The sequence below is a fragment of the Chroicocephalus ridibundus genome, chromosome Z (genome assembly GCF_963924245.1).
Source record: "Chroicocephalus ridibundus chromosome Z, bChrRid1.1, whole genome shotgun sequence".
NCBI classification, from domain to species: domain Eukaryota; kingdom Metazoa; phylum Chordata; class Aves; order Charadriiformes; family Laridae; genus Chroicocephalus; species Chroicocephalus ridibundus.
The window spans coordinates 51,681,192-51,706,706 of NC_086316.1; the positions used below are offsets into that span (position 1 = coordinate 51,681,192).

Here is a 25,515-nt window from a genome sequence, read left to right on the forward strand (position 1 = left end):
AAAGAAATAAGTATAATTAATTATACAGGGAAATAATAATATTATCCGGTAGTATGTGTCTGCTTTTTTTAAATTATTTTTTTAAGAATTACTGCATTTATACGATGAGATTTTTGTGAAGTGTACTGGGGACTGGACCATGCTACCAATTATTAGCGGTCCAACACCAGAGTCAGATTTTTCATGTGAAAGTTCAAACATACAGAGAATGACTGCTCTTGCCACATGAGGCTGAAAGTCACCTTTCAGCTAATAACCTGCATGGGTTTCTAGCATATGTTTTCATGTTCATTACTTTGGCAGGATTTCAGTCCTTGTCCTCCAGTTAAGAAGCACTTCAGCACTTTCTGTTCTCCTTGTGAAAATGAAGAGTGGTGGGGTGTGGGGTTTTTTTGGGTGTTTGGTGTGTTGTTTTTTTTTTTCCTGTATATTGAATCAAAGTAAAAGGTGAAGTTAATGGTAACTTATGCTATTCTAATTTCCCATGCTTTTAACTTCAGAGGCATTAGTCTTGCGCAGTCTGTTTATGTTTGCACAGCAGTGGTACTTTGTATATGTGAGGCTACAATTTTTGTACATGGATAATTTAGGAACAACTGAAGATGAAAAACATAATTTGAGAAGAAATTTCTTACATTAGAGCTCATTGACACAGAAAGAGGAGTCAAAAAAACATTAATCCATCAGTTCTAAAATTCATTGTATACTCAATTACATATAAAGACCTAAGTAATAAAGTTGTCCTGGGCTTGTACAGCACAATGCTATTCAGTTGTGAGTATATGTATCTTTGGTCTTGCTGTCAAATCAGTATATTTTAATTTAAGAATTTTTCCGTCATGGGTTAAGCTAAAATAAACATAAGTGTTAATGCAGTAAGCATAAATTAGACAGGACTAGAGAGTTAAAACGAATCGAATAACATACTTGATAGTGTCCATAACGCTATTTCAGGCACCAACAGAACCATTTTTTTTTCTCCCTCTGAAACCCACAACATTACAGCACAAACAGAAGTGGAAATATTTCAACAATGTATTATATCAGCTTCAGAATGACATCAGGTTTCATATTTCAGAAGTTTAATTACAATTCAAATACAGTAGAACAAATGATACTCTTGTGTTTGCAATTATTCAGTAAAGATCTGGGCAAAGTTTCGTATTGATTAGCATTAACTCTGCGTGTCTATTCTCTCATTCTCTTTATGTGTTACAATGTGATAATACTTAAGACATCGTAACCGGCATTGCTTACTATTGTACTGAAGCATCTGGGAACCTTTGTGCCAGGATTTGCCTGCATTTTTATTTTTTTTAAAAAATCAGATTTTGTAGGAATTACATTGGAAGCATATGTTGGATGTGTGTATTGAAACCACATTTTTGTCTGGAAAGTTGTATCGACTTCCAGTGTTCCTCAATACGGAAGGTAACAGCCTATAGATTACAGCATCTATATATAAACACACGCATGAGTGTGTCTTTGGGTGCACGTGTATATGTGTATACTGTATTTACACACACACACAAATTTATCTATAATCCTGTAGAAGTAACTACTTTCAGCTCCTTCTTCAGTTTGTATGGCAGAGGCCACAAATTGAACCTAAAATAACCAGTTGCTGATGTATTACATGTGTGATGGTAGACTATCGTGTGATAAAATCTGTTCAGTTTTGTTTTTAAAGATCTGTGAAAACACATGATAGAAACCATTAAAAAGGTGTCAAAACTTTCAAAACTTAGAAACCCAGGTTAACTTTGCCCACACCCATTCAATGTCATCTTGCAACCCCTATACATAAGTACTCTTATACAACTTTAATTGAATGATTATTTAGATAAACGTGATTGTCTTTGTAAACTTGCATGGAACTGACAGAATGTCCTGTACTCATTGTGGGTGGTTATTTGAAGTCATACAGATACTTTTATCTACGGGCTTCTCAACCGTGAGTGTTTTGGCTTTGAAACATTTCATATTGTTTTAAACAGGTCTTTGCAGGCAGTATTTTCATGTGCTCAAAATGTTCCATAACAGCCTTCCAAGAGATAATCTTCAGTTAAATATTTATGCAATTCCATGAATTCCAGTGTTTTTGGTTTTCTTTTTTTTTTTTTCAGGAAATGATGTATGTTTGGAATGGCTTTGCAATTCTGGGCAAAAGAGCAGACCTCACTGAAAGCTTACTGGTGACAATTGAAAAAGAAGAAACTGCTCTGCAAAATGAAACTAGTAAGTGATTAGTTAAAATGGAATTAATAAGCTGGTAAGAAATGCTGACATTTTTCTTTGCTTCTGTCCACTAATGTTCTGTGAGGTAAGTTTTGCCTCAGGCAATGTGCTGTTAAATCTGAGTATGGAAACTTTGGAGCCACATGAAAATTAGCAGTGGTTCTTCAATACATTCGTTATTGAACTTTGAAGTGCTGGAGCGTGTCCAGAGGAGAGCCACCAAGCTGGTGAGGGGTCTGGAGAACAAGTCCTATGAGGTGAGGCTGAGGGAGCTGGGCACGTTTAGTTTGGAGAAGAGGAGGCTGAGGGGAGACCTCATTGCCCTCTACAGCTACCTGAAAGGAAACTGTAGAGAGGCAGGGGTTGGCCTCTTCTCCCAAGGGAATAATGACAGGGCCAGAGGAAATGGTCTGAAGTTGTGGCAGGGGAGGTTTAGATAAGATATTAGGAAGAATTACTTTACTGAAAGAGTGGTCAGGCACTGGAACAGCCTGCCCAGGGAGGTGGTTGAGTCACCATTCCTGGAGGTATTTAAGAAATGTGTAGACATGGCTCTTCAGGGCATGCTCTAGTGCCCAAGATTATTGGTTTGTGGTGGGGTGTTGTGTGTGGGGTTGTGGGTGTGGAGTTTAGTAGGTGGGTGCTTTTTTTTTTGTGTGTGTGGTGTGTTGGGTTTTTTTTGTGTGTGGTTTTTTTTTTTATGTGGTTGGACTCGGTGATCTCAGAGGTCCCTTCCAGCCACTAAGATTCTGTGATTCTGTGATTATACAGTTTGACTGGTGCTGCAGAAGACTACAGAAAAACTTAGGGATGTGGGATCATTAGTTACAGAACTTAACTGAATCTTCATAGAATCATAGAATGGTTTGGGTTGGAAGGGACCTTAAAGATCATCAAGTTCCAACATGTCTGGCGTGGGCAGGGACGCCTCCCACAAGACCAGGCTGCTCAAAGCTGCATGCAGCCTGGCCTCGAACACTTCCAGGGATGTGAACAGGGATGAACACTTCCTGGTCTTGAACACTTCCATCCACAACTTCTCTGCGCAACCTGTTCCAGTGCCTCACCACCTTCACAATAAAGAATTTCTTCCTCATATCTAATCTAAATCTCCCCTCTTTCAGTTGTAAACCGTTACCCCTCATTCTATCTATCACTACACTCCCTGATAAAGAGTCCCTCCCTATCTTTCCTGTAGGCCCCCTTTAGGTACTGGAAGGCGCTATAAGGTCTCCCCAGAGCCTTCTCTTCTTCAGGCTGAACAACCCCAACTCTCTCAGCCAGTCTGCGTAGGAGAGGTGCTCCAGCCTCTGATCGTCTTTGTGGCCCTCCTCTGCACTTGTTCCAACAGGTCCATGTCCTTCTTGTGCTGAGGACAATCTTCCTAAGACATTCCAGTCTCGGAGCGTTCTCGGAGCCTAATCTGCTAATTTCTTATGGGTCTGAAAAATACTTTTTCTAAACCAATTTACACCATGCTTTTACCTTACTACAGAGGACACATACTGAGCAGACCATGACTCAGTATAAAAGAAATAATAAGAAGAATATAAAAGAATAAGTACTATGCATGAGACTCTCTAGTTTTTTTTATTCTGGCAAAATAAAAGGTGCTTGCTAGTTGTAGACTGAAACATGCTTTTAACAAATAAACTTGACTGTGATTTTAGATAGTGATGTATTTGAAGCATAGATGTTCAAGGTAATGGTTGGAGAATCAGTCTTTAGGAGTAGAGGAACTTAAGTTCCATTATTACAACAGGTTTGCTGCAGCCAGGTGTACCTGGTTTTATCAGGTAGCTGCTGTCATCTATCCTGTGAACTTCTTGGTAGACTTCTCTTTTGCATTCTTCTACAGTGAATAAATAAATACTATCTTTTTGCACATGAAACTGTTTTTATGGGTAGTTCACTAAAAATAATTTCTATTGAACCTAGATTTTAATCACACCTATCAGCAGTTGAGCAAAAGTTAGTTTTGTTACATCATTAAAACATTAATTATGAAATATGGGAGTACATCTAATTACGGCTTACATGTAAACTGAAGTGATGCATCAGAAGCTATACAAGGACATACAAGAACTGCATAGTGGTAAAATCTTGATGGTATAATAAGCTAAATGAGAGTAACTTGCAAGGCCAAGACTGAATTGAGTCCCTTGATTTTTTTTATTCTGTTCACATCTCTGCAAAGTCGGTAGTATGCCTCTTAAATCTCAAGTGTTTTCCTTTTTTTGTTATCATATTAAAACCAAAAGGTAGCAATATGCAAGATGTGCAAATAAAGTCGTGTTCCCGTGAATTCTGTGCAGAGTGTTCTGGCAGAAGCTGTTGGGGATCCAGTGCTGTATTGTGCAGAGGCTTGTACTGCAAGTGCTAATTAGTTGTAACAGTGAAGTAAATTTCCTGTCCAATTTCTAAGCAAAGATGCACAAGGTACCAAAATAAAAGAAACAGAAATAAAACCAGTATGTTTTTTTTATTTGAAATATGCAGTTTACAAATAGGATGTAATCTGGTAGCGTATTTGGTTGTTATGCTTTCTGTATCTTTTTTAGTAATAACTGCAGTCAAGTGTAGTTTTGTTCTGGACTTTGTATCTGTGACCCTGATTTGCTTTTTTGCTTTTAAAGATGTGGACTCAGACAAGATAAAGACTCTGATTACCAGAATTGCTGCTGAATTGAGACCCAAAGAAAGTGATTAAGGCTATTAGCAGAGTGTGGCAAGGATACAGTATTATTTTAAGAGAGAGCTGTCAGTACTAGATAGCTTTAAAGGACTGCTAAGGTGCTGTAAAAAAGTGTGTTAATTATATGCAGAGGTCATTTAGGGATTGAGACTTCTTAGAGAGAGCTGTTGATACTTCATTTCCCTCAAGTGAACAGGCACAGCAAGGAATCTGTCAGGGATTGAAAGTGGTTTTACTTTATACCAAGCTGAAAATAGAGATAGTAGAATGAACAGATGAAAGGCATTAGAAATTATTTTATTTTTTTTCCTCAGGATTTCTGGAAATCTTATTTTTCCACAGTTGTGTCATCTCCAAGATATAAAAAAGTAATTGGTAACTTCAAGAAAAAATTGAAATTTTTTTGTGTGTTTTATAATCCCGATAATGATATTTCCTCCGGTGTAGAGGACTGCAGGAAGATTGTTCTCCCACATGTATTGCAAGGTTGCCTGTATTAGATTGGCCTGTGCATTTACTGTCATTTACTGACAGTGTTTTGGCGTAATAGCTTTTCTTCCTGTGGGAAATACCAGGGAGATACTAGTTGAAGTTGTTAAAGACTGGCAAGCTTTTACTGACATCAGTGCTTGCCCCCCGTAATTTCAGTGAATGAGTCCTTTAGGAGACAGTCACATGAATGCAATTCCTTAGCCTAGCAAAACAGGCTAGAGGGAATGCAAAATACTCACCCACTGCGCTTCTACCTGTCACTAAAAGCGCAGTCTGTCACTTAGTATTTATCAAGATTTTCTGGGTTTAAACACAGGCAGAAATAAGCCTGAATGTAGTGGCAAAACACTGTGCTGAATCCTAAGATGCTTTAGTCTTGCGTGTTTCAGAACTGTTTACGTAGGACTTTTTTGGCAGACTATTAAGAAAAAAAAAATAATGTGACCTTAGAGAGCTGGTAATTAGTTGTAAACAACATGATCTGAAGGGTGAGTGTTTTGCTTCCTGAATTGTTAATATATGTGCTACCATCTGTCTATCCGTATGTGTTTTCGCTCCTTTCTTTTCCTTCCCTGCACCCAGCAAATGCTATAAACCAAGGCAACAAAAAAGGACCACGCTTGTTAAGATTATATTTCTGAATTGCTTCACAAAAGCTCTTTCATCTGATATTTTTAGTCCTATTGAATATAAAACTTTCTTGAATTTTCAAAATGTTCTACACTACTAGTGAAGCTTCTTAATTGTTAGAGATTATGGGGAATACTAATAAACTTATTTTCTCGAATTTGTACTGCCAAATAATGCTTCCGAAAAGTTCTGTGGGACAGAGTCCTAGTGTGTTCTTGTGCTTTTCATGTTACTGATCGTACTGGAGGTCTGCCAGTGCTCTGCAACAGGGGAAGCTATTAAGATAATGTAGTGTGAAGGGTGTTTCAGTCTCACTGTAGGTTTTGCTTCCTGTTTTAGATGCTACAAGTACAGAAATCTTTAACTGACCCCAGTTTGTGCCTGCTTTGTACTGACTTACAAACGACTGGGGAATATCTGGATGTTTCAATTTCTTCTTAGCCTGTATCTTTACAGAGAAAGATGCAGATGTTATGCCCGCATCTTAGTGTTTAAAATTGTGCCTGAAGGTTATGTATGTTTTGAGGTATAAAATCTGAGAAGCCAAGTCCTGAGTCTGAATACATATTCCCTACTGAAGATCTAATTTTCCTTTTCATGATGTCTTCAAATTTTTTGATGTATCTTGCTTTTGCTTTTAGATCGCAATGAATACTATATGGATGATGTGTGCATGTTGCAGTTACTGAAGGGCCTCTGCCTGAAACACTTGGGAAGACTCATGCAAGCTGAACTGTGTTTCAGTAAAGTAGTTCAGAGGTAAAAATAACATAAACAGACTTTTTACCCTTACCTTTTGTAGCTTTGGGTGAAATTTCTGATACTTCTGTAGAAGCTATCATGTTAGAATTTTGAATAATTAAACTTCAACCTCCTGTTAAGGAGCTGGAATTAAAATCCCTCTAAAAGTAGTTGGGGAACTACAAAACTTAGCTAGTATTTTTCTATAGCATATTAACGTTATATAGCTTTATACAAATGTGATGTTTTAGATCAAATAAATCAAACTGATGGGTAATGAATTTATCTGAATACATTTGGAATTAGTATTTTTGTATTTACAGAACTATTAATGTAAGTAAAGATAATTCACATGGATTTCCTGTTTTGGTGTTTTTTCAGGATTTATTATTTCAGTAGTTAATGCTTCTCTTTGTAGATGAGAAATGGTTGTTGTTACTTGTTTCAGTTGAAAACTTGTTTCCTGTGTTGTGGATTCATCAAATACTTTAGGTGTCAGATCCATGTCTACTGTAATAACTTAACATTGAGTCATGTACTGATCATAGCTACAAACTTTTAAGAATTTGTAGAGAAATCAGGCTGAAAAAGCAGTTTTTACACATGCAGATTTTCTACTAAATAACTTAGAAAAATAGTATTTAAGGGTAATTTGTTACGTATAATTCTAATGCTGCTTATAATTTTCTTGCCATCTTGCCTTCTCTTGCCATTTCTGAGATCCCAAATGAATTTAGTCAAGCACTTTTCAGGTTTCAGGGCAGTGGGGCTTGATTGGTTACAAGTTAAAAGAATGCTCTTTATGATATAAGCAGTCTCCCTGCTTTAAGACACCCTTCAGTGCATCAAGGCTTGTCCTGGCAGATGAGGTGCCTCTGTAGAAGTGTTGCTCTCCAAACGTTGAGAGCTTCTGCAGTGCTTGTTGCAAATTTTTTCATTCTGCAGTATTGACTGATGTTACCCTGTTCAGATAAGAATCAAAGAGTTGATTGTAAAAGACACAGAACATGCGAAGATATGAGATGCCTTCTTTACTTCATTCTGTAGTGGCAAGATCAGCCTTCAGGGATTCCAGATCCATGAAGCAAGCCTGTGGGAAAGTCTGGAACATGCAAGAATTACCCTTGTCGGAGGAGGGTCAGGTTGGGAAAAGTGCGAACAGACTAGGCATACATATGTCCATGGCAACTCAACATACTTAAGTACACGGGACACCAGCGTATATAATCACAAGTGCTGAGGGAGCCAGCCAGCATCTTTGTAACACTCCATTATATTTGAAAGGTCATGGCAATTAGGGGAAGCTCCGGAGGCCTGGAAGAAAGCAAATGTCACCCCTATCTTCAATAAGGGCAAGAGGAGGATCTGGGGAATTGCAGGCCAGTCACCTTCTCCTCAGTCCCTGGGAAGGTCGACTAAATAATTCTGGAAACCATTTCCAAATGCCTGAAGGTGATCAGGAGTAGTCAGCATGGATTTATGAAGGGGAAATCATGCTTAACCATCCTTACAGTCTTTTACTATGAGATGACTGGCTCAGTAGATAAGGGGACAGCAGTGGATGTTCTTTATCTTGAGTTTAGAAAGGTTTTTGACGCTGTCTCCTGCAGTCATCACAGACAAACTGATGAAGTCTTGACAAGATAAGCAGGCAGTGGGGTGAATAGAAAGCTGGTTGAACTGCTGGGTTCAGAAGGCTGTGATCATCAGCATGAAGTCAGCTGGAGGCCAGTCAACAGTAGAATAATGCAGAGTGCGATGCTGGGGCCAATAGTTTTAAAAAACTTCATTAAGGACTGGCGTGATGGGACAGAATGTGACCTCAGCACATATGCAGGTGATACAAAGTGGGAGGAGTAGTTGATATGCCAGATGGGTGTACTGTCATTCAGAGCAAGCTGGACAGGCTGAAGAAATGGGCTGATAGCAACCTCATGAAGTTCAACAAAGGGAAGTGCCAGTCCCTGCCTCTGGGGAGGAATAACCCCATGCACTAGCATAGGCTGGGGTCCAACTGGATGGAAAGCAGCTTGTCAGAAAATGCCCTGGGAATCCTGGGCATCATGATCCCATCAACCAAGTTGACCATGAGCCAGCAACGTGTCTTTGCAACAAAGGTGGCCAACAATGTCCTGAGTTGCGTTAGGAAGAGTGTCATCAGCAAGTCAAGGGTGGTGATCCTTCCTCCCCTCTCAGCGCTGGAGGCACCAGATATGGAGTACTGTGTCTAGTCCTGGATTCACTGGTACGAGGAGACATGGACATACTGGAGCAAGTGTAACTAAGGGTCACCAAGACGATTAAAGGCTTGAAGCATCTGTTATGTAAGAAGCAGAGAGAGCTGGGAGTGTTCAGCCTGAAGAAGACCTGAAAAGGGTTATTTGAAGGGAGTGTGGTGTTTTGTTTGTTTGGTTGGTTTTTTTTTTTTTTAAAAAAAAGCCAGGCTCTTCCCAATGGTGCCAGAACCAGTGCTAGAACCAGAAGTAATCAGCACAAACTGAAATACAGGAAATACTGTTTAAACATAAGGAGAACTTTTTTTTTTATTGTCAAGTTGATCAAATGCTGGCACAGGTTGCCCAGTGAGACTGCAGAGTCTTCATCCTGGGGAGTATTTGAAGCCTAGGTGCATACAGACTGGGACAGGCTGCTGCCGTTGACTTTGTTTTGAGCAGGAGATTGGACTAGATGATCTCCAGGGGTGCCTTCCAGCCACAGTGATTCTGAGAATTTCTTGTATTGAGGAAAAGTTGAGTTTTCTTACTTCACTGCTGATTTGTTCAGGCAAGCTAGGGTAAAGGGCTCTCAGATCTGTGACTGGGAAAGAAGTATTTGTATTATTCTGTCTAACCTAATTAACGTTGTTTCTATCTCAAGTCATCTTTTTGGATGGTTGGCTTTTTTTGAACTGTAAGTCACACAATAGGGTTCCAGTCTTGGAATTGTGTTCATGGTAGCTTGGGTAACATATCACAATACAAATAGGAAGTAGGAAGGAATAAATTTTTACTTCTAGGTCATGTTGGAAGTATTTTATGTCCAATCCTTACAGGTATAATTAATGTGCACAGGGTTAACCAGTAAAAAGGTTCCAGAGTGTTTTCTCTGGCCATGTGCTTTTACAGGCAGTGATTGCACTTAAAAGTTAACTGGTTGCTCGAGGAAGGGTTGTAATTAATCACTTCTGTATTTTTCTGGTTTTCTAGTGAGAAGCAAATAAAATACGACAGTTATTTGGTGCCGTTCACTCTGTATGAATTGGGTCTTCTGTACAAGCAACAGGATGAAAGAGAAAAAGCAATAAGATACATAGAAACTGCAAAGTGAGTAGATTTATTTTTTTTAATTTGTATCAGCCTGTAGATTAAGAATAACTGAGTAACTTTAGCAGTGAAGGCATGTATGTGTGTGTTTTTCCTGCCAGAGCCTTTGCAAAATACAAGTAATTATAAATCTGTGTTCTTGATTTGAAAAGGTTGTCCGATATAGTTGCATTTTATAATTTCAAGAAACTCTGTTCTTCAGACACACGGTGTAGTAGACAATATCAAACAAGACAGAGTACGAAGGGAAAATATCTCCTTTTCATTTAGGCTTCAGAGCTGCTGAGGCTCCAGCTGCATGCGTGGGATGGAGCTGGAGAGTCCAGACAAAGAATCTATACCACCTCTGTCCCAGAGCGCAGATGGGGGGGCTTACATCTGCTACAGTAAAGGTGTTAGTGAGAGTAGGTTAAAAGCCAGTAGACCTCTGATCGCCTCCCTTTTTCCTTTCACATCCTGTTACGGCAGAGCAGCAGAGAGAGAGATTTGCTGTCGAACAGCATAGCATGTTCGCGTCACCTGTAGATTGTAGAGCAGAATTTCTAGAATTTGCCCCTTGTGTGTACAGAGAAATATACCAACCATGCAATAGTGTTGTAAATGTGAGTTGCGTTAAACCTTGTTCTAGAAACATAGTAGGTTTTTTGCCTTTTTTTGTTACATAATATGATGTCCATATGTTTTATTACTGAGTTACGTTTTGAAGCTGAACGTACGCTTTCAGCTAACAGCCTTTCTTTTCTGTAGTCTTCTACCTTGTCTTTTCACAGAAAATTTCAGTAATGTGAAAGGATCCTAATAAGTGAAAGAGATGCTAACACATGGATTCAATTTATCAGGACATTTGATTGTTAGTACTGGAGAAGTGTCTGCTCAGTTTGTGGAGGTAGCTTTAAATGTCTTAGAACTCATTAATCTCTATTTCTTGTTGAAGAGATGAAGGCTGTTAACTTTGGTACTTCAGTGCATGTATGATGTAGAAACAATCCAGGCCAAAAATATTTTTCTTAAAATAACTTTATTATTTGCAGAAACAACTACAAAGAATACTCTATGGAGTCCAGGTTGCACTTCAGAATTCATGCAGCACTTGACAGCTTGAAGGTGTCGCCTGCTTCAACACCTTGAATGAAGAGGGATGCTTTTCATGCATACAATGCATACAATAGCCTACAGAATCTTTTTGCAATCTTTTTTTAATCACGGAAAAGAAACAACCTGATGATCGTTTTCTGTCACCTCTGGCTTGATGTTTGTCATTCCTTTAGAATGTTCTTTTTTCTGTATAGCACATACACTATATCTACTTGATACTTTAAAGAAGACCTTATATTTTGTTTGATAAAAATAATTTAATATTTGACTTGAATGGGGGATATTTTAAAAAAAAATGTTGTGCAATAAAGTTTAATGCAAACACTTTATTTTTTTATATGAAACCAGATGCAGGTTATGCAGTGGAACTGGTGATTATTTCTGCATTTTGTGAAGGTTTGATTTTCTGCAGTGTGCTTGAGACCTTTTTGCCTCAAAAAGATGCAAAGTGTCTGCAGAGAACCTTTACCCTCATTTGGCATACCATATACTGAAACTTGTTTTCCAGAGGGAAAAAATTTATCATCTTTGACTTAATTTCATTTTGGGAACAAAATGAACCTGTCTGAAGTGCACTATTTTTACACTGTCAGATAAAGTTAAGTGGGTCTACAGTTATAATGTCTTTTCAGATCTCTTTCACTCAAAATAAGTGGTGACAGGGGATATTTTTCAGTCATAGAAAAGCAGGGCTACTAGGGACATTAAGAGATCGCGTATTCTGTATTTTTGCCCGAAAGCAAAATCAGTCTTATGTTGTTCCTGACAGATACTTTTTAACCTGTTTTTTAAAAAAACCCTCAAACTTGTACCAAGAGAGATTTTGGTACTTACACAGGATGTCTATCCCACTGGAAAAAGACTGGGAAATTCTTCCTGATGTCAACCCCAAATCATTCTTGACGCAACAGAAACTGATTGCTTCCCATCTTCTCTGTTGTGGATCTGGAGAAAGGATTGCTCTTTTTCTTTTTTGAAGCAGTCTTTTAATATTTGAAGACTGACCCCTTTCTTGGTATTCTCTGTTTTTGAATTCCAAGCAAAAGAAATATTTGTAGAACTTATTTTCCTAATAATGGCAATAACTCATATTATTGCAAGTTGATTGTGCGTCGAAAAGTGAATCCACTTATGAACGTGGACTTAAGATAATGTGCATATTCTGATCACAACTTTCTACACAAAACACGTAGTAAAATTGAGTTATGTTTGTAAGTGCATGTAGTTTCACATTAATATGTGAACAGCAGTATCAAATTGACTTCCTGATTCATTATATATGCAGATTCTGCTAGCCGTCTAGTCTTAAAAATAAGAATATACTTGTTTTTTTATTTAAGTATACACCCAACAGATGTTCTTGCTAATTATTGCAAAACTTGCCCATTTCCGTATTTTATTAATGCCCGTATATTTACTCTGCACAGTAAATTAATAGTAACTATTCTCCTGTAAATGATTCTCTGTCTTTAAGTCCCGCCTAAAAAAAAGACAACAAAAGAAACAGCTGAAAAATGTGGCATCAGTAAATGAGTAACTGAAAAGTTTCTAATTAAACAGCCAATATAATGTAAATGCTACAGTTATTCTGCTCAGGTGACTGAGAGCACGGCTTTCTTCTATGACTTTATCAATAACTGATTCATTTAATTGCATACAAATCTGTAATACAGTGGCATACTTACAGGTGAAGCAGGAGTTTAAAAATATCTAAATAAACATAACAGGTCTTTCAAAGTGGAAAACCAATCCAAAAGTCTGCTGTCTTCACTGGTTTGGATTTGTGCCTATTGTAAATGCGTAACTAAATTATTGTGTAAAATTAGACACATGTAGGTTTGAAGCTTAGGTACCTGAGAGACTGAATCACTGATAAATTGCAGCATGCTTATTTTAAAATATATTCTATTGACTACAGCTAAAGTAAAAACGATATTTGTGTCTGTCAACAGAGATTATTAGCATATGCTGCCAACTGACTTCTCTAATTACTTGCCCATTTATACATATCTGATTATAAGCTGTAGACAACAAAAATAAAAGTCTGCGTGTGATATTTTCAGATAATACTTCTAATACCTCTTTGTGTATTTACATGTTCAGTTTAGGATTATTTTGGCTTAATCTGATTATTGGGTTGTAGCAATCAATTTTCTTGTGAAAGGTGATGGAAACAACTTCCAGTAAAACTTCTATAATTTGTGTTCCAAATAGTAATTCACTCCGTGGAAAAGTTAAATCAGGGACTACAGACTCTCAGGATGGAGCATGAAGTAGTCGCTGATCTCTTGATTTTGTGGGGAGTGTCTTACAGTTACTATTTTATAGGTGATTTGGAATAGAAATCAAAATTAACAAAAAAGTAAACAATGACCTTCCTTAGAAGCTGATTTTTTTTTGAAAGTTTAGTACAGAGTGTCACGTAGTAGTGTCCTTTTTTTCAGGGATAATGATACTGACTGCCAAGAGAACTTTGTTTTCTTCAGTTCAGCTTTCCCATGTCAATATTAACACCCTGTGTATGTTACATTTCGTCTCTTTTGGGATCTGCCTTTTTGTGCTCATGCAGAGAAGCAGGCGTATCAACACAAATTTGCAATACCCTCTGTAGTGTTTTGATGCCCTGAGGTCCCCAGCATAAGTACTATTTACAGCTCGTCTCCTTTTCTGCCCTGCTCTTCCAGACTTGTTTGTTAGCCCGATTGATTGAGATTCTTAGCTTTATTCTGGATATTTTCTTTTTTGCCAATTTATTAGCAGTGGAAATATAAATGTGCGAGAGCGATTTGTAACCCTTCACTTAAGGTAGGTCTCAGTAGAGCTGTAGGGATGCTTTGTCTTCCAAACACTGCAGAAGAATCGCATGTCGTGTCATTGATCCACTATTATTTAGTACATTATGTCTAAGTTAAGTGATTTGTGGCTAAGAGTTTGGATGAAAAGTTCATGGCTTTTTTTTTTTTACCTGCTGTATACTGTACCGGGCCTTAAATACAACTCCGATTTAGTCATAGGGCGCTTCATTATCTTCATCTTGCTTGCTCGTGTCCCATGGGAATTTTGAATAACGTGCTGAAACTTTGAGCAAAGCTGAGCATTTACCTATGATATTATAATCTCCATGGATAATTGTAGGAACCGCAATATATACAAGAGCGAGCTAAGTCCGTAGTTTAAGCAAGTAAGGCTAAACTTACATAGTTATGTTATGACAAAATGTTGTTCTGATCTTTCTGATAATGTATAATTTTTTTTAAGGTGAGGAGTAGTAAAGTAGCCTGGTTATAAGACAAAGCTTCTCTTTGATTAAGAATTGTCTACTTAGAAAATATTACAAAAAACCTTCTTGTCTGTGCATATCATGCAAATATTTAGTCTCTTGGTGAATGTTCATTGTATTATGGTTTTTAAGTCCTAGCTCAGCACTTTTTAACAAAAATTGAAAGAAAATACATGTTAAAAGAAACTTGATTAAAGATTGTTTTATATCTGTTCCAATACGTATGTGTGGCAGCTGTATTTAGCACCTTATGGCCAGAAAAATGTACAACTAATTGCCAACTAATGTATGAAAGAAGTAATTTCTTGTAACAAATCCAGCTTAGACTTTGCAATTATTTTATTACTAATCTTAATGTTTAATGTCCTTTTGTTTCTGTGTGTTCCTACACTGCATAGTTCAACAAAGAATGTTTATATTTGCACTGGTGGTGCGGTTTATTTGCTTCTAAACTATTGAGGTTTGCACATGTTCATATCTGGTACCTGCGTAGAACCAAGGTCAGAATAATGGAGGATGAGGGGTGATGAAGTATGTTCTGGTTTTAAGAGCATGTAGAAACATTCACTGTGATGCATTGGAATGGATTCTCACTTCAGAGCAATAAATCACGTTTCATGTTTGTGCAGCTGAATGCCAAGTTTGGCACTATATTCTACTTGTGCATAAAGAACCTTCAGCTGAGATTTATCAAAGTAATACCAACAGAAAAGGCCCGGTCTCAAGTTTAAACATGCTGGCTTGGGCGTATAGCTCTTCTATACAACCTGTCTAGGCTGAGAGGTTGTAAAAAGCTATCAAGGTCTAGGAGAGAATAAAGGATCTTCTGAAATGTGGATAGCAAATATAAAATAAACTACTTTAGTCTTAATTTCTCACCAGAGATCAAATAATACCTTTGAAAGGTATAAAATATGGGGGTGATTAATAATTAACTCATTCTGTTACCAGTTATATCATTAAATTCAGTGAGGAATAGCCATAATGTACTGCTAGGCTGCTTTTAAAATCCCAACATTAAAAACAGGGAAAAAATTATGTTTTTTCATGTGGTGCAGGGCTTGGTTTTAGTAACATTTAGAAAAGTAAATGTTCAAAGTTATTTTTTAATGTGGCACGGTTAAACACTTTTTTAGTTCCATACAATTTTACCTGAAGCTTCCCAGCAAATAGGTCAACTTAATTACTATGGTCTGAATGATAAGAATGGGGATTATGGTTATTGTAAGAACAGAGATAATAGGTAACTTAGTCACAGAAAGGCAAAGGAATGGAGATGCTCCTGTATGTTTGCTGCTCTCTGGAAGATGCTAATTTACTCTTAATTATTAGACATACCATAGTCCAGAATAAAATCTTTGTAGGTAGATTACAGTGTTTGCAGAGTATTGAATAATGGAAGTACATTGAATAGAAGAAGCAAACGAAGACACACTGAAGAAAGATGTAACACCAAAAATAGGAACTACACCTGCGTTTGTGCAAGAATTTGGCAGAAGTTATGTCACATTTATAAGTCTAAACTGTACTCAGCTCAACCCTTGGACTTCCCTTATTCCAGCCAGGGGAAGTGGTGCTGGGACCTTAGCTCAGTTTGATTGTTTATGGGGTTTTTGTTGTTTGTTTGGGTTTGATTTTGTGGTGGTGTTTTGTTTTTTTTTTTTAATTGGTTGGTTGTGGTTTTGTTTTGCCCTTTTTTTTTTTTTTTTTTTTTTTAATCTGGTCTTGTCACTTACTCATTTTTTATAAATCTGTAGACAGCTTCATAAAGAAATTAAAGCATTGTGGCTATAAACTTTGCAGTTTGTAGAATAGCCTCTGGAAAACGTCTGACCCTATGTTTAGCATAGCAAATTCAATGTTTAATGAATATAAAATTAAATATTCTCCTTTTTGTAGACATGTAAGTATGCAGTTCTGGTCTACAGGGAAGCACATGTCAGCTGGTAATCACAGGTAGGAATACCCTCCTAGATTTAGTTACTCATTTAAAGAGAGAGCTTCTTCAAATCCATTAGCAGTAGGAGGTGTCTGTTTGTGCCATGCTTTTGTACCGTAACAATTGTAGTTAGAGCATCCAAGCTGGGTGGGCCAGATCCAACACATACCTCATCTGAAGCCATAGGATGAAGAATACTCAGTGTTGATGACATGCCACTGTGTGGGAAAACTATTAAGGTTTTACTGAAATCCCACTTGTGAGGTTAATATACTTAGTACTTGAGCATGTAAATGTGGATCTCAAAGCTTAATTTTGTTACTGTAAAATGCGTGTAGGACTATATTAAGATAACTTTTTTTGAGATGCTTAAATGACCTGCTCTTATTTCAGTATCTAAAATCAGGGTGGAGGGATATGTAAAATTAGGTTAATGCTACTTATATAGCTTACGTTCGGCTTAACTTGTTTCAGAGCATTAGGAGATCTTCAGAAATAAACTTGATGTAGAAAAGAGGGCAGTATGAATTTAAGTATGGTTTTATTTTTAATACAGTTGTAGTCAAGGGGATAGAGCTTATGTCCAGGCAAAACACAATGTCTAAATTATGCTGAGGTACAGGTATAAAACTTCCATCCAAAACACCCAACCCACCTTGATTAGATTATTTATCTCTCTTTTAAAAGAGGTTCTGTGTTGCATGCATTGATGAACCTACTTAAACAATACCATACAAAGGAATCCAGCTGTAGTTTAAGATTTTATATGGTTTGGAATGTGCATGCTCAAGCTTAACTTTGACAAGATGCTTGCCTTAATCTCCTTACAAACTCTACAGTCACATTGATATAATTGCTTCAAATCAGTTTGCATTAGTTTTCATATAGGAACATTCAAAACTTCCTATCATGACTGACAATGGGAAAGTGTTAGGTGTTTTTTCACCTACTATTCATTGTTTTATACACTTGGATAGAAGACAGATTGAAAAAAGTTTACTCTTGTTTTATGTATGATACAAATAAAGTTCAAGATCCATTTCTTTTCACAACCCCAATGGAAAGTGCTCCTCCTCTATTTTAGATTAATTTTACTAGACTGCCAATATTCCATGGAAGCAATTAATTGAATTTATTCTAGTCAAAAATACAAATAATACAATAATCATTATGTCTATTGCATAATGAATCTTTGAAGTGGTAGCTACTTTGAATCAGATTCATGTGAGCTAAAAGAGGGCTGAAAGTGGGATGTGTTGTGGGGAGTTTATGGTCTCTATAGAATGTGAACACTTAAAAAGAATGCTACTTAAAATGCAGTATACGCTGGAGACCAATGACAATCCGTATGTTTTAGCATCTAGTGAATATGAAACAACTTGCAAAATATGTTGTGTGTCTCTTTCTTCAAACTGAGATGTTAGTTTAAGCAGAAGAAAAACAAACCTTGCCTGAAAATTAGAATCTGCAACTGGAATACTGTATGCTTTTGAGTAATAACAGTTCTGCTTATTGAAGAAGTCATCCTCTTTTAAGTAAATCTGAAGAAGAGCCAAATAAGCTAGCTTCACATGCTGGTTACATGTTGTAAGTGAATAGTTACTGTGTTGGTATCTCTGGAATTTCTGGACTCATGCAATCTGATTAGAATTAAATTATATTTTTTCTTGTCTCAACAGTTCCAGTGGATAGTCTTCAATAAATTGGTGGACCTTACATTATGAATATTCCATTTTCTATCTTTTTCAGTTAACCTATATTAAAACTGCTGTGGTTCTTATTTGATAAACTACTCAAATGGTATGTTGCAGTAGAGATACGACTTGAACTTAAATTTTAGCTGACTGGCATTGGCAGGACAAAAATGGACAGTTAACTCCTGCTTCAGTTAACCTCTGATACAAGCAAGTTTTGCTTAACTTCAGGAACCTTACCTATGCACCTAAATGAGATTAGGTCTACCAGTCTGAATGCCCTCCAGTGTGTCGTCTGGAAATTTTGTCTGGGTGAACTTTGAAAACTGTTACATGCCCAGCATTTCCAGTCTGTAAAACCTAGCTGTAGCGGTGAGAAGTTTGTCAGCACCTGTTTTCCTTCTGGACACTTCTGAAGCTAAAATGCAAAAACAAGAGCCATCCTTCACTTCACTTTTACTTTTCTTCCTTGACTTTTTCATTACTTGCCTAGGACAAGCTGGGTTGGAATCTTATACTTACCTGTCTGCCTGACTGTCTGAAACTGGTAGCAGAGCCTTCAAAGAAAAATCTTTTGTCTGTTGTCACTATCTGTGCTCTGTGCTTCCCTGGAATAATGTGGAACTGAGATAGCTGCTCCCGTTCAGATGGAAAAAGGGATAGCCATTAGGAAAGGGTCAAGGGAGAAAACGCAGGAGAAATTTGGGTGTGAAGGATATGAGTGGGGTAGAAGTAGGATATTGGATAGGGATTTCCATAGCACCCGAGCCATTGTCACATTAGACTGTGGGACCAAACAGAATAATGTGAAAGGATAAAGCAAATGTGATTGTGGTAGAAAGGTGTCAAGTAAGAAAACTTGCAGTGCAGAGTAACGACCTGCTGGCTAAAAGGAGGCAGCATGATGCAGAGGTAATGCAGAACAAAATCGATTTTTTCTGCTTAAGAGGAGAGCTGATGAGGATAGACCTGCCGTGAGGGAGAAGGAGCTGTGCTCCTGAGGGGGCTATGGAGAACGAGTTCTGCTCTTACAGGGAATATATTCAAAGAAACAGTGTACAAATTGCAAACCAAAGTTGATAGTTATTTTGGAAGTCTTTGAATCCTTCCAACTCCGGAAATCTAAGCAGTTGCTGATTTCGTGTACTTGGAGTTCCTTGTTGGTAATTGCAGGGAAAGGGTGTTCTGAGTGCCTCTGTGGAGGCTTTCTCTCCGCCATTAGTACATCCTGAACAGGAGTCTGCCTGTGTGAAAACCTTGCAGAACTATGACTAATGGCCATTCCTTAGAATGACATGTCTGAAAAAAAACCAAACCTACTAAGTTGGTGAAAAAACATGGAAGTTTTGTAATGCCAAATCTTAAACATTTAATGATTTTAGGTTTTTTCCAAGTTAATTTGAGAAAGTTTGCTCTTATGTTTATGAATTGTGTCCAGAGGAGAGCTACCAGGCTGGTGAGGGGTCTGGAGACCAGGTCATATGGGAGAGGCTGAGGGAGCTGGGCATGTTTAGCTTGGAGAAGAGAAGACTGAGGGGAGACCTCATTGCCCTCTACAACTACCTGAAAGGAGGTTGGAGAGAGGTGGGTGTTGGCCTCTTCTCCCAGGTGAATAATGACAGGGCCAGAGGAAATGGTCTGAAGTTGCGGCAGGGGAGGTTTAGATTAGATATTAGGAAGAATTACTTTACTGAAAGAGTGGTCAGGCACTGGAACAGCCTGCCCAGGGAGGTGGTTGAGTCACCATCCCTAGAGGTGTTTAAGAAATGTGTAGATGTGGCACTTCAGGGCATGCTCTAGTGGCAGAGATTGTAGGGGGTTTTGTTTGTTTGTTTGTTTTTGTGTGTGTATGGTTGGACTCAGTGATCTCAAAGGTCCTTTCCAACCATGAAGATTCTATGATTCTATGAATTGCTGACTGTCTTGGCAAGGCTTTATTGAAAATTAATTGTTGTTCATTCTGGGTTAGAACTAGACAGTTATCTATGGAGAAACGTGAAGTGGGATTCACATATCCATCTGAACTTTGGGGTGTCTATTGCAGGTTTCCTCAGAGGACTCCAGAGAGAAAAAGTTTAGGGCAGTTTTCTCAAGTGAGGATCAATACTGACCAGGCTTAATGGCTAAATTAGATTAAATTAAATCAACTAATATGAAAATAGTTGGTCTTAAATTGTTACTTGGTTTGTCTTCAGTGTAAAATTAGAGGGTGGGAGAGGCACCTGTCCACCCCCTCTTAAGATGCTTCAGCTTCACTGATTTTAACTGCAGTAGGGATCCTACTATAGGTGAGTTCTGGCAGCTACAGACCTCCTTAACAGTCTGAAACACTGCTCAGCCCAGTCCAGTTGTGTTATGGACACCAGCTCTAGCCATGGCCAGTGCACTGCTTTCCTAGAATAACCAGCTTTACCAAGAGCACTCTCCTTAAAACAGGGTTTATGTAGACTTCATAGCAACCGTCTGTTCTCCGCTGTAGCACAGCTTAATGCCTGAACTCATTTTGGGGGGATAAAACTAACTAACTTAGTGAAATAATAGCAATAACAATTTCAGTAGAGGATATAGAGGACAGAGCCTATCTCCTAGTAGAAAAAGCTATAAAAGAATTGATATTAGAGTACAGCTTTTTTCATAATGCTAATAAAATGCTCTTTTACAAATTTTTGAACAACTGTTCTAGTTAACATTCTATCAATGGTCCTATAAGCTCTTGCCGTTGAATTTCCTGTGAAATCTGTAATGTTTGTGGACCTTTACACTGGATTTTGAAGCTGTTCTGTGAGTTGTAGGTTTTTTTTGACATAGAAGCTAATAAGACTACAGCAATTGTATTTTTCACTACATAATAAATTGTTTCTATCCAAACGTGTACTATCTATTTGGAGGTGATTGTCTGGCACTTTGAGGGGGATGGTTTACCAATACAATCCAACCAAAGAGGTTTTCCGTTTTACAGGCTAAGAAAGAGTTTTAAGCCCTTATTGTTAATCTAGATGGTGCATAGGGGGAAGGAGGGGAAGGCAGACTACAAATTTTTCTTTCTACTTTGCCTGATAAATCTATGTTTGACCAGCATCTATGTGCTGGGTGAATGGGGAGTTGGGGGTCTTCCCTTCCAGTTTGGTCTGTTTATTAAGTAATTCGTTCTTTGTGTGTGGTAATACAGTTATGATGGGTGGAAAGGTATCATCTGTGTTACCTATTTTAGGTGCACATTAAAAAACAAAAACAAAACCAAGAACATTCCAAACAAAACAACAACAGAAACCCTACCCAAAAACCACCCCAAAAAACCCAAACCAAAACAAAAAAAGCCCCAGTGGTAACTTTGCACCAGGGACCCCAGAACGAGCAGGGATGTTACACAATTTCAGAAATAACTGGGAAAACTCCATTCTTCATTGCTATTTATTTAATGAAAGCTCATATAGCTTTAGTCAGCTTGTCGTATGGAATAATTTAACTAAATTTCACCTTCTGAAATATATTTTGTAGTCCATTAAATAATTAGCTACACAGTAAAGTGCATACTTCTTCCTAGGAAGAGAGCCTCTTGGATCAATTCAATGGATCAATTTATGTAACAACAGTCACTACAAAAACAGGATGTGGTAGTGCAATGGCCACAGGGAAGTTCTACATTGCATGATGTCTTTAAAGAAAACCATAAAGGAGCAGAGTAAACAATGCTAGTGGAAGTAATTGCTACTGGATAGGCAACATCTTATTAACATTTTTTTCCTATGTAATTCTTTGAGTTGTTTGGAGTATAATCCCTGCCCCTTCCCAAGAAGTATTTAAAAAGGCAATGCATTTGTAAAAAAAGTGTCCCTGAAGAGGTACCCCTGGAGAGAGCCATAATATTGACTAGTAATCGTGGCAAGAGGAGATCAGGATGTGTTGCAGTAACATGCTGCCTTGTGAATTCGAAAGTTTTCCTGAAGAACATGTTGTATGCAAATTCATCTCATCGTGTTCTAAGTTTTAATTGTAGCTTGTGGTACTTTCATAAAAAGTCTAGCTCTTTACTCTGAAACTTGTTAAATGACAAGATCATTTTTGTAGCGTGAATTTGACAACTCTGCCAATAGGTGAAAATTCTTAGCAATTAGTAAATCAATTCGATTTTCATGAGCTATCGGTTTACATGCACAGAATTCCCAACTTTCAGTCACAAGATCTGAATAAGTGCCTCACATTAACAGGGGATTATTTCTGGGGAGACACTGTGGGATCTTCAAGCAAAGTCTTAAATCTGAAGTTGGATTTCATTTGGAATAAGAAAACTTTGTTTTGACCAATTTAAAGCACGCAATTAAATCATAACACTGAAATAACAGATTGGGGGCAAATTTTAAACTGGTGTGTGTTGCTGTGACACCATTGAAGGAGCTGATGATTTATACTAAAAAAAACTGAGTGGGGCTGGACTATTCTGTTTCTAGTCCAGTGCTCTTTCTGCCAGAGAGAGTCTGCTGTGTCATACCTGTGCTGAAGCAGAAGCAATGCTGAGAGGTGGGTGGAAGGCCTGACCTACCACATGAAGAGTGAAGTGGGCTCATCCATAAACCGAGGGTGTTTCCAGCATCCTATCCTGTCATCTTGTTGCCCCCGCACACACGCGTTCTGCATATGGTAAATTTTATGCTGTCCTGAGGTGGCCATAAACACGCAGTTAAGGCATCTTGGATGAATGGAGTACTTAAATAGTGTTTTAGCTTGGGACAGGTCAAGTAACATGTCTTTCTATATTTATACGTAGAAGTACGTTAAATGAGTTTTCACAAATTCAAAAAAAGAAAAAAGATGATGTTCCAATACACTTTTGAGTGAGAAGTTAATAGGATTAGTACTAGCCTCTGTTAATCCCGTTTACTGCTGCAATACAGCTAGGCAAGGTAAAAGTTGTAACGGGGTGACTGCAAATGTGCAAGGAGCCAGCTGGTAGTTTACAGCAGGAATATGCAGGAGTTTCCTGGGTGCGAATCCATTGTATTGTAAATTACTATAATTAAAACCATTGTTTCTCAGAAAATAAGCTCCTTGGATGAACGTTACTGTGTTCTCTGTCCCTCAGCTATTTCTGGGTGAACGCTCAAGTAATATTTAAACTGTCCTGTTCTACCTAAATGTTGGCAGCTGCTACCCAAATTGCATGGCAGCAGCCTGGGGCAGTAGCCCAGTCGTATCTCACAAGAAGGGACTTTGCATTGTAACTCATACTTTAAATGCCAAATAATCGACCACTATCCACCCAAAGCATCCATATAGATTCCGGTGTGCTTGGTGTGACCTGATCAGATAGTATCTGATCGTGCTAATTGGTCTCCTATCACCAGCTGCTACCGGAGCACTGTAGAACACTGGTGTGGTTTACATTACTGAAGAGGCTTTAGAAGTGTCTTGCAACACCTTGTGAGGAAAACAGGAGTTTCTAGTGCCGCAGCAGCACCGCCTGGAGTTTCCCATCAGTAAAAGCTTGTTTAGATCAGTTTACCTCGAACAGTGTTGGTTTTAAAAGCAAAGCAAAACAAAAAATCCCCACAACCCAACATCTCTCAAATCTTGCTGGAAAACTGGGCTTCCAGGGAGCCTGGCAACTGTGACACCAGAGGCAGTTTCATCCAGAAACGGCTGAAATTTTTAAGGCACAAAAAGCTAGCGGTGGTTCAAGAAGTGTACGTATTTTCTCATTAAAGTCTTCATTTCATGTAACGTTTCTTTGAGCCATTAAGGGGCTGTGAACATTTCTGTTACAGAGCCTGGATGAAGCTGTCTTCTCAGAAGAAGTTCAGGAGGCCTTGTGGGACAATTCCAGTTAAGAAAGATGAAGCCATGGCCACCCTGAAGTACCAGTTTCTGGATGTTGGAGAAAAATCGGGAAAACATTTTACGGTACAAAACCAGCTGACAATCAAGCAGAAACTGATTATCTGAACTCAAGTTTGTGTATATTTCAGGCTTTTTGAAGGTCTGTTCAATCTCTTAACTCAGTAAGTGGCTGATTTGTCAAAGGATAAGGTTTTGAAGAAAGCCAGATGGAAGGGCATTGAACTCCTTATTTTCTTTGAAAGAAAATGGATTATTTTGTTGCAACATGAGATTTTTTTAGTTGCCAATGTTCTGGCAATTCTCCCATTTTAAGCTACATTACTTCCCTTCAGTTCCTGTTGTTGTAGCTTGCACAAATCACATTTTATTAAATTGCAAAGTTGTTGTTAGAAGGTGTTAGATGAGAACGTGATTACAAAACCTAGAGGCTGGACACCTGATAACAGGCTGTGCCCTGTTCTCATGATAAAAGCTGACATGTGCTTGGCTTAGGCGAGGCTCCTTGCTGCTTTGTCCCATCACAGCACCTCAAAGCAGTAGGATGAACTGCTAGGAGTATGAGCAGCAAATCACTGAATCTGCAAAATTAAAAGAAAGGTAACAAAAAATACAGCTTTAACCAAGAAATGTTTGCTCCAGCTAGGAAAAAAATAATATCCTACTCCTTCTCCTGATGCATTTCTCCTTCCTTCCTTCCTGCCTGCCTCCCTTCCTGCCTTCCTTCCTTCCTTCCTTTCCTTCCTTCCTCCCTCCCTTCCTTCCTTTCCTTCCTTTCTCCCTCCCATTCATCCATCCATCTATCCCAGACCTGCTTTTGGCAGCAACACATTTTCAGGAGACCTCAGGCTCCCCAGACCTCAGGCATAGTCTACCAGGTAGGTTGCTGCACGAAGGTAATATGGAGTGAGCCTTCTCAAAGCTGGGCAGTCACGATCACGTCTGCTGGTCAGGGAGCTCACGCTGGGAACTGGAGAAGTGGAGGACCTACCCAAGCAGTTTCTCGGGTGAGGTTTTCCTCTAAGCAGAGCACCCCATGCTTGCAGTCTTTCCAGGCTTGAACTGCAGCCTTGGCACCTAGCTGGATGTGAGGTGTTCTGCCGGCAGGCATTGCATTAGCCATCTCTCTTGCACTCGGAGCATTTAAGCTGAGACAGCAGTAGCAAAAATGATATTGTGAGCCTGCTCAGCTGCACAGCAAGAGATAACAGATGGACAGAACCAGCCTGGGGGCCAGAAGAGGAAGCCATCTTTTCTGTTGAATGCGGGGCAAGCCACCACCAGTAAGAATAACCTAGTGACAGTCCCCCACCTCTGTGTCTAGGGCAAGGAAACCCAGCAGCAGAGCCCAGGGCCATCCCAGTCCCAAAGAGTGCCCAGGACCAGCAAGGACACAACGTCCTTCCTGCTGTTTCCCACTCAAGCTTTGCAGGTGGAGCTGGTCATGACCAGGACGCTTACTGCCCCTTCATGTGAAATTAACAAGCACGCTCACTGTGTGTGCAAAAACAGGGCCTTGAGCCTCTTCCATAAATTTCCAGACCTCTTAACATCCT

At 38.6% G+C, this 25,515-nt stretch overlaps 1 protein-coding gene across 4 annotated transcripts in view; it reads left to right on the forward strand.

Annotated features, from left to right (window-relative positions):
* The window catches only part of TTC39B (tetratricopeptide repeat domain 39B), a 99,907-nt gene that overhangs the window by 62,718 nt on the left and 11,674 nt on the right, over window positions 1-25,515 (forward strand). For 3 of the 4 annotated variants that reach the window (XM_063321572.1, XM_063321574.1, XM_063321573.1), the window contains 4 exons: window positions 2,127-2,238; window positions 6,697-6,814; window positions 10,003-10,119; window positions 23,890-24,025. In XM_063321572.1, the coding sequence (XP_063177642.1) occupies window positions 2,127-2,238; window positions 6,697-6,814; window positions 10,003-10,119; window positions 23,890-24,025 (483 nt within the window). Of the gene's footprint in view, window positions 1-2,126; window positions 2,239-6,696; window positions 6,815-10,002; window positions 10,120-11,150; window positions 11,358-23,889; window positions 24,026-25,515 lie in introns of those variants that run through there. The other variant, XM_063321575.1, reaches the window with a different exon arrangement.